At 38.0% G+C, this 9,685-nt stretch overlaps 2 protein-coding genes across 2 annotated transcripts; both read right to left on the reverse strand.

The window, feature by feature from the left end:
• Positions 1-317: 317 nt before the first annotated feature.
• On the reverse strand, positions 318-3,106 carry LOC141005586 (kallikrein-6-like). The gene is made up of 6 exons (XM_073477475.1): positions 3,048-3,106; positions 2,080-2,260; positions 1,733-1,927; positions 1,238-1,290; positions 747-904; positions 318-654 (listed from the first exon to the last, which is right to left on the reverse strand). Exons 1-6 carry the CDS (start codon positions 3,088-3,090, stop codon positions 484-486), a joined length of 801 nt encoding a protein of 266 aa, XP_073333576.1. The 5' UTR covers positions 3,091-3,106; the 3' UTR covers positions 318-483.
• A 1,650-nt stretch (positions 3,107-4,756) lies between these two features.
• LOC141004471 (anionic trypsin-2-like) lies at positions 4,757-7,626 on the reverse strand. The gene is made up of 5 exons (XM_073475975.1): positions 7,580-7,626; positions 6,276-6,450; positions 5,853-6,059; positions 5,639-5,648; positions 4,757-4,903 (listed from the first exon to the last, which is right to left on the reverse strand). The coding sequence occupies exons 1-5, from the start codon at positions 7,617-7,619 to the stop codon at positions 4,757-4,759; spliced, it is 579 nt and encodes a 192-aa protein (XP_073332076.1). The 5' UTR covers positions 7,620-7,626.
• Positions 7,627-9,685: the final 2,059 nt, after the last annotated feature.

A 9,685-nucleotide genomic window follows, 5' to 3' on the forward strand; every position in this document is an offset into this window, starting at 1 on the left:
GTCTAGTGCAGATGAGAGTTGGTCAAAACACCAAGTTTGTCACAATATTTCTTTTCTAGAAGTTCTTTATTGCTTGCAAGCAAAAGTCACTCATCATTAGCCCATAGATGATGACTGAAGAGAGGCAGTCTCTCCTCATCCTTTATCATAGTAGAAACCATGCAGGAGGCCCACAGACACAAGTTTTCAGCCTACACACATTTGCATCTATATTTGTCAGTTTGCAAGAATAACATATCAGAATAATAAAGGGATATTAGAGAATTTCCCTCACACTTGTCATAGCTGACACAAAGTATAGCAGCAGATTACTGATTGATGATCTGGTAACTTTTATTTTCGAATGTAAAGCAGATTGTTACAAACATTGCTTCTAATTTGTATGACACATTTTCTGAGTTTAAAAAGAAAAGAAACACAAAAACCACTTAAAGTTTCTTGTTTATCTGGAATCTTGTACATTTCTCTTTACACTTAACCTCATCATACAGGAGACATTTTGATTTCAATAGTTTCACGGACCCATGTTGCATATTCTCGATTGCAGAGGTCCATGAACGCAGCTGCTTTTGTACACACTTTGTTAGGATCACCAAGAAAAGAAATGACGCCATAAATCTTGCCTTGGTTCACCACTCCTCCACCAGAATCCCCCTGTGAGAGAGAAAGATATTTTGTTTGTAATATCAGCCTTATTTAAATACTTAACAACAGATGATTTACAATTTCGGGCCATGCCAACCCACATAACATATGTCCTTTCGAGCTGATTGGCCACAGAACCAGTGCTGATACACCTTGACTTGGTAGACCTGAGGGAAATTTGTCTTCACACTGTTTTCGAGGTCGTCACAGCTGACAACGTCAACTTCTGCACACTGGAGAGTCGGTGATACACCGCGTTCTAGAGAAGAAGAAGAAGAAGTTTCTACAAAACACGTAAACTTGTTTGAACATTTTATGATAAAAAGTATTTTGTTTTTATATTTAATTTTATGCAGAACTGCAGCAGAATAGAATTGAAACGTCAGCCCTTTGGCTAGTGCTTTTTCATCTGTGACATAGTTGTATAAGGGTGGTTGCGGCTCAGGGGTAGATCCAGTGTCTTGTTATCAGAAGGTCGCTAGTTTGATTCCCCTGGTCTGCATGTCAAAGTGTCCTTGGGCAAGATACTGAACCCTAAACTGCTCCTGCTCCACTGGCAACAACTTTATTTTATCATCAAAAATCATCTCACTCCTTTCATCTTTAGGGCCTCCGGTCGTGGCAGCGTGACCTGCGACCTCGACTCTGGAAAACAGCAACAACCACATCACACAGAACACCATTTCCATTTTTATATATTATATCAACATAAAGAATTTAATGCAATCACTCATAATGCTACAGCAAATATTACTGTAATTATTGATGTCTTTTAACTCTGTACACAGTGAAAATTACAAAGACATGAGCCTCAAAACAACAGAAATATCAATACTTGGAATAGCTGACATTAATGGCAAAACCAGCTCTTTTATTTTACTGATTCTAAATTTAAACGTTTTTACAGTATTTGCGCTGCTTAATTCTGTTATACAAACAATCAAATCTCAGTGTGTAATGTGAATAGTTGGCACTCAAACCTGTGATGTAATTGAGGCTCTGTGGTGGTATCTAAAAAATAGATCTGAACTTGGTTAATTTAAGCTACTTTCAGTTGCTATGACAGCTATGACAAATGACAACTCACTTTTTAGGATGATCTCCACAGTCAGGAAGAGCCACAGGCTGAATGTTAGAGGGCCCGGGAAGCTGCAGCAGCATGAGATCATGAGACCTGCTGTTGTTGTTCTTGTCTTTGTCGGTGTAGATCACTGGTTCTGCCGTGATTTGCACTTCTTGTGCTGGACCACCTGGATGCACACTAACATTTGCAAACATAGTCCTACAGAGAGGAAGAGGTTAAAGATGAATATTGCACAAAAACTGTCGGACTTTAGATCAGTCAGATTCTCATTAATTGAACATTTCTTCACAAAAATATCAAAAACACGTCTGTAAATGTTTATAGTGTTTAGATTCAGGTCATTTTCTCACCTTTTTGGGTTCAAGCAGTGAGCTGCGGTCAAAATCCAGCGGTCACTGATCAGAGAGCCGCCGCACAAGCTGGAAGATCGACCAGCAGCAACTCCTCTCAGCTTCACATGGTACTGACGCTCACATGGTTGACCTCCGATGATTCTCTTCTGCAGATCCACCGTCGTGCTCGCTGTGACGCCTGAAAGAGAAAAGATGCCCCACCAGGTGACCACAGGTTAAAACAAAGTGTTGTGTCAGGAAATGATGAAGAAGACTCAGAGGCACCGCTGTCTTACGTTGAAGTAGTTTATACAAACTTGCAAAATAACAGCACAACTGTATGCACAGTGCATCGTCAAGTTAATCCTGCCCATCCTTCTCCCTTCAAGCTCAGGAAACGTTGGAGACAGTTAGTCTGCTTACAGCAGATAGATCGAAGGCCATCCTACGGGTTTACACAAACAAAAGCTTTGGTTTGTCAGAGATCTGTTTCTACAGCAGCTTCAAACTGCTAAATCTGCAAAGACCATGAGAGATATAAACTCATAGATCAGACGTCATTATGCCCTCATCCATACCTTACTGGGCCTAACATTGATACAGGGTATGTACGACATCTTATCTTGTGTGGCCAGAGTGTTCTGGGCCGTAGACACATGTCAATACGGGCCTAATTATCAAACTTAAAGGATCCAGTTAACTTTATGCTGTAATATTATATGTGTGGTTTGCTCTGACAATGGCTGTCATTAGACCATTTCATTTTTACATTTTTTCATGTATGTGATGGCATCCTGTCCCTTGTAACAATGTGTTTCCCTGCAACTTTCATGAAAACTTATAAGCCAAGTGCACACATTCATAGCACAATATTTAGACTAATGAATCAGCTCGACATAAATTTCACTACTAAAAAATATTAACGTACTGTATCATCAAAGAAGGCATCACACATGTAGATGTAAATAAGATTTTTGAATACTCACCGACCCACAGCAGAAGCATCAGAGCATCAGCCAGCGCTGCCATTCACCCTCTAATGACTGTCTTTCTGTTACAACAGCGGCGGCAACCAAAGGCTTATCAACACAACCCCATTGGCTGCAAAGCTCCACACGTTTATGCAAAGTTTGAACTTATCATCAGTTTACGCCCTCGCCCTCCGTAAAGTGACAGCAGGAAAATGACACTGAAATGAAACTATACTCTATCAAGGCAACACGAGTTCACTGACTCGAGTCACATGCTCCTCAATCTGTTCACTGTATTTCATTCTGAGGACTTTTAAAATATGTGCAGAACTGTTGATTCATAAATTCTTTCTATATTTCTATTAGACCTTCTTATTCTCTATATCATTATTATTTTATCATGATTATTCTAACGAACATATTTTTTATTCTGTTTTATTTACATTAATTGGACAAAGCACCTGTTAATGTGACCCCATCTCTCCCTTGGATCAATAAAGTGGCCTATTTTTGGGTTAGTATGCTTGTGAAAGGAAAATGTATTGACTGAATAAATAAAAACTCACTCCCACCCTTCTTTTGCCACAATTTTTGTTTTGTTGTTTCCCATTTTTTCAGTAGCTAAGTTGCCATTCTTCCACAGTCCCTTAAACTGCAACACAGGCAATCAAGTCAAATAAGATGGACACGTGTACCATTTTCTTAACGGCATGTTCATTCCAATATACAATCTAACATCTAATTCTGTCAGGTATGCAAGTAAATAGTCTATCTGAGCTAAGAAAACTTCATTATAATAATTTTCCTGAGGACATAACTGTATGGGAGTAGTGTGTCCAACTCGGACACAAAAGAGATGCTGCACTTTAGGAGTCTTGTTTGTAAACCTGCATTGATGCATACTCTGTAGAATGAAGGTCCACTACTTGTATTGCTGTTTACACTGCAATGGGCATGTTGGTATGGGGATGTATGTCGTTTCGTGAAATTTCAATCGATGCAGTCGTTCACGTCTGTGAAACTGTTGGTCAGTCACTATTTTGCTGAAGGCTTTTTGTTATTGAACTATTACCACACCAATAAAATGACTTCTTTTTAGAAAACTTCTGCTTCTAAACAGCAGACCAAGAAGTATCACTGCAGTCACTCTCATTTGTGTTGCTGAACAGACATAACATAACATATACACTTAAAAAATCCTCCCACTCACATACAAAGCCATTAATGACCAGGCACCGGCATATCTTAAAAGGTCATAGTAGCCTATCGCCCCACTAGATGTTGAATAGTGGAAATTGTGCAGAAATATGTTACTTCAATATGTACTTCAAGTGACATAACCTCATAAAAGGTGAGTCATAATTGTTTATCATTGTGTTTTTCCATACTATGAATGTATATTAGCAGTCATCACAGGCTGTAATAGCATAATAACAGGCAGCATCCATTGAATTTAAGTATTGAAAATGTAGGATTGTAGATATAACAGCAAGAATCTGAACATTCATGACAAACACGGCCTTGTATAACTTTGTAAAATCACTTTTATTGTTTTAATATGGGGCATTGCAAATGATAGTTGAACATTTAATGCAAACCAATCCATTGTTAATGTATCAATTGCAAATTTGGAGTAGCTCAACAATTTTTATTAAAAGTGAAATGCCCTTTAAATGACAGGACATATCACACCTAGCCAAAGCCCAAATATTCCTTTATCAGGTCTATTTAGTAGTATCTACGATCCATTTCTTGTATTCACAAACATCCATAAATGCAACATCTTTATCATGTGCATGTGTAGCATTACCAGTAAAAGAAATGACACCATAAATCGTGGTCCCGACCACCACTCCTCCTCCAGAGTCCCCCTGTAAGAGAGATGTATATATTGCTTGTTTGTTACAGACTTTTGCATCATTTTTTGAAAAGCTTATTGACATTGAAAAGGGTTAAACTACTACTGTAATGACTATAGAAAAGATATAAGGTTAGAAGCCATGACTACTCACACAACATGCATCCACTGTGGTAGTTTGGCCACAGAGCCAGTAGTCATACTTTCTTAGCTCATTATAGTCCCTGAAATTCTGGAGGTTCCCACAGTAAGAAAGTTTGATGTCTGCACATTGGAGTTTTTCGGTTTCATTATTCTCTAGATTAAAAAGAAAGGTTTTTTTAATGAATAGTCTACTTTTCTTCACTACTACTTCTATTACCTGCACCTTACAAATGAAATCAGATTAATTTTACTTCTTTAGATTTATATAAAATCTATCCAGACATCTTAGAGAAATTAAATCAGAAAGCATCTTTAAATGTTAAAATGTGTCACTGGGTTCGACTACATTTTGAAATGAGCCAAGTTGAGCGTGAAAGGAAAGTGTACTGGCAGATTTATGTCTTATGAACAGAAACAAAAGTTTAAGACGAAAGAAGAATATATTTAATATAATGAGTCAGCAATGATAACAATCATACATGCATAAATAATGACACTAGCTGTGATAAACATAGATAATAATTGTTATAAAATAAGAAGGATTCATCTCACGTCTTTCATTATTAGGGCCTGTGTAGTTGGCTGCATGACCTGCAATCCGAACTGTAGCACCTCTGAAATACAATTTTAAAAAAAGATAAAAGGATTTACAATATAATATAATACAATAACCATTTTCTTTTTAAAGAAGTCTACAACATGAATCACAACAAAAACAGAAAAAAGGTTCAACAACCAAAAAATAATTTGGATGCATTTTTTTATTTCACGATGAGTTGAGCTTCAAGATGTATTAAAAGAGAAAGATCACAACTTACGGCTTGGGTTTGTTGTTACAGTCAGGAAGATTTACAGGTGTAATCTGAGTAGCGTTTGGTAGCTTCAGTAGCATGATGTCATGGATCCTGTTACTGCCGTCCCCATACATCACAGGCGGTGCTGTGATCAGCATAGTGACTGGTTGAGTGCCTGGTTGAGTACCTGGTTGAGTGCCTGGATGCACACCTACAACTGCTTTCATACCCCTAAAAATAAGTGGAGGTCAAAGAAGAACATCACTGAATTACTGAAGATACATTGCATCTTAAAATCAGCTATAGCATGAACATTAGCAATGATATATTTATTTTGGGAATGATTTAGTTTTATATCAAACCATTACTGATTGCTGCTTGAGGGTTTTCAGATTGAAGTTATGAGAAATATGTTTATATATTTAAGTTAAGCTGTTGCTCTCTCACCACATCCAGCAGTGAGCTGCAGTCAGAATCCAGTTGTTCCTGAGCAGAGAGCCACCACATATGAATTGACCAATACGAGTAGTAATTTTCACATGGTACTGACGCTCAGTTGGTCCACAATCATGACCGCCAACGATCCTCTTCTGCAGATCCAACACTGTGCTCACTGTGACACCTGAAAGAGAAAAGTCCTCCACCAGGTTACTGTGAGTCAGAGCAGTGGTCGTTGTAGAGAACAACTTGTTGCATGGTGAAATGTTCAAAAGTTGTTTGAGTGTTTCTATTACAGCCCAGTATTACAGTTTTGACAACATTTGTGTCCTAACAGTAAGACTTTATCACTCATCACACAATGACACAACACTAACCCCCAGTACCATTAAAATATGTATCACTACTGTCTTTAAAGCAGCTGATCTTTTTACATTCATTCATTTAGTATAAACAAAAATTCAATAAAAAAAAGTGGCACATCTTTACTGCATGGATTGTGCTGCCTTACAGTACATGTCACATACATGAACTAGAAACACTGCAATAAAAGGCCTTTTACCATTTTTGCAGAGTAATTTCAACTTCACAAAATGGAAATTAAAGTCATTCCATTGAGACAATACACAACTACATATTAACTATACAAAGATGTAGAGGACAGCGACAGATATAGAAATACAACATGTGTCTTTGACATTTAGCCTCATGTAAATATTGACATCAGACCTTGTGTTCTCTGTTGTAATGCACCTGGGAAATAACAATCCCCCTGTCCCTGACAATCTTCTGCAGATGTGCCTGACATCCAGTATTCACTGTGTCCAAGAGGGACATGTGACCATGTGTGGCCGGTGGTCATGAACTTTACACCTCAACGAGGAAGATGATTCCTCTGGTGGGTCCAGGAATGGAGAGTAAAGTTAGATTATGTGACACCATTTTAGGATGGACTGTAACTGGAAGAGAACGGTGGGAAGCCACATTCTCCCAAACATACTTGACTTGAAGTGTGAATGTGAGTGTGAACCATCTCAATGTGTCAGCCCTTTAATTGACTGGCGACCTGTCGAGGCTGTAGCCAGCCTCTTGTCAGCTGCATGGCTCCACTGGATACTGTTATCGCCTGCAATTCAGAAAACAACCCTACAATATCCTCACTAAGTGTTGTCTGAGCCTGCATAACTTCTCTTAGCTGTGGACTTCTTCATCCGTTTTCCCTACACTGCTGATGCAGTATAAGACTTCACAGGTAATTACAGAACATACAGTAGTTAAAGTAACAGACGTGTGAAGCATAGTGATCTACTCACCAACGCACAGCAACAGGAGAAGACTTGTCAAGCCACCCATCTCTGACTCTGACTCTGACTCTGACTCCGACTGCCCTCCTGGTGCAACAGTGGTGCCTTTTTAAACCTGTTCACACTGACCTGTTGGCCTTCGAGCCACCAATCATCTCATGAAGGTTTATCAAATCAACCTCATTGGCTACAGAGTTCTGGACTGATGCAAATTTCTGATCACTTATCAAGTCTTCCTATCACCTACTTGTCTCGCATAAAGTGACAAAAAACTATGACAGAAAAAAAACATAGCTGCATTTTATCAACACAATGTTTAAGTTTAAGGGGAAAGTAAAAGTTGGCCTAAGTTGATATTTTGATTGAAAATAATCCATGTAAAGCAATTAAGTGAAGTGTCAGTGTAAACCTGTACTAAATCATTTGCAAAACTTTTTCAACTTTGTCTCAGAAACTTCACCAGAACCCTGTTAGGTTCATCCTCCGAAGCCAAACCACTTCTTTTAACTTCCTGCACCACATGAACATGGAAGCTGCCAGAAATGCTGCATCTCAATAGCTCATTTATGTTGCTGAAACACTGAACATTTATAGTTCATGGCCTGTTCCAGCAGGGCTCTTGTCGACTCTGAGTCATCTCGGACAATCTGGGGTGACACACTTGCATGATTTAGAAATCTTCTTACCTTTTAGAGAAGAAAGAATAAAAATAACATCTTTAGTGGCCAAATCAGGCTGTCTGAGGGGCAGATGCGGAAAAAATGAAAAGGGCACCAGCGTGCAGAAAGTTTTAATTTATGAGGATGGATGAGTCTTAGCTTAATGAATTGATAAGACTGGCCTTCACATCTTTTTCACTCTTTTTTTTTAGTCTTAACAACTGATCTCCCATATAGACATATAGACACCTGACAAATTACCACACACACACACACACAAGGTGAAAAAACAAATGTGTTTCTGAAACACTAAAATTCTTCACAACATGAAGGCAAACATTTTCAGATGTTATAAAGTCTGGCCTAGGTTCTAAGATACTGGTATTTCCTTCTCGCAACATAACTGAATTCATCATTAAATATCCACCTGAGCAGTGTGTGATGTTGTATATGGCATCATTGCAACTCCTCAAGATCAAAACATTAGTAAACATCACCTTTTCTGTGTCACATATCACCTCGACTACAAAGGAGATGGAATATAATGAAGCTTTAATGGTGAAACACTGTCAGAGTTGTTTAAGAATGAAAGAAAATAAATTGTGGATTCCTCTATTTGATTTTCAGAATTTGGTCCACAATCATCAGCATAAAAATATGATCTATATTGATTAAGGGGGTGTAATATGAATGGGATCATAGCCTATATTAACTACATTTTAACACTATTACATTTCTCTCTGCCCACAGGCGGAGCTCTGTAACATTCACAAGTGAAATTTATGCTAATTCAACCTCAGTTGAACTTTGTTAAATGTGATCGGTGGCTCTGTTGTGTTTTCTGTCTTTAATGTAGTACTTAATGAGTATTTTTCATTTAAACTGTGTAACTGTCACCGTACCTCCTATGTAAGTTACTTACAACCGTAACATAATTCATCGGCTTATCATAACAAAGAATCTCAGACACCCTGAGTTTTATCTGCTGAATTTGCCTCATGGTGTGATAGTACACTGTATTTTCATAACAGAAACTTCGGCACACTACAGCTACTCTCGTCTGTGGAGTGAATGTATCCAAATGTGAACTTAGATCTCACTATCTAAGTGTAATTACACAAGGATCTTTGCGTTCGCTGACATTTTATAATTCTGGTTGTCATCTAACAGCTCAACATTTGTCTATTGTAAATGCTTTAATTGTCTTTACATACAAGCTCTCTCTTCACCAAAGTTATAGATCATCTTGTCTTAATCACAACTTATGAGCATTTTTTTAATTTTTGAAAGTTGTTTTAGCATATAGAAATGTAGAGTTGGTATTTAATGAAGAAAATGTGGTTTTGAGTGCAAAATTTGGCTGATTGTTTGTGTCTCAATGCGTTTTGACCACTCAGAGTTTAGCAAAAGTAAACGCTTGTTAGCTATTGTACAAAACTGCAAGTCACGGGGGTGG

The sequence above is a fragment of the Pagrus major genome, chromosome 1 (assembly GCF_040436345.1).
Source record: "Pagrus major chromosome 1, Pma_NU_1.0".
In the NCBI taxonomy this organism is placed as follows: Eukaryota; Metazoa; Chordata; class Actinopteri; order Spariformes; family Sparidae; genus Pagrus; species Pagrus major.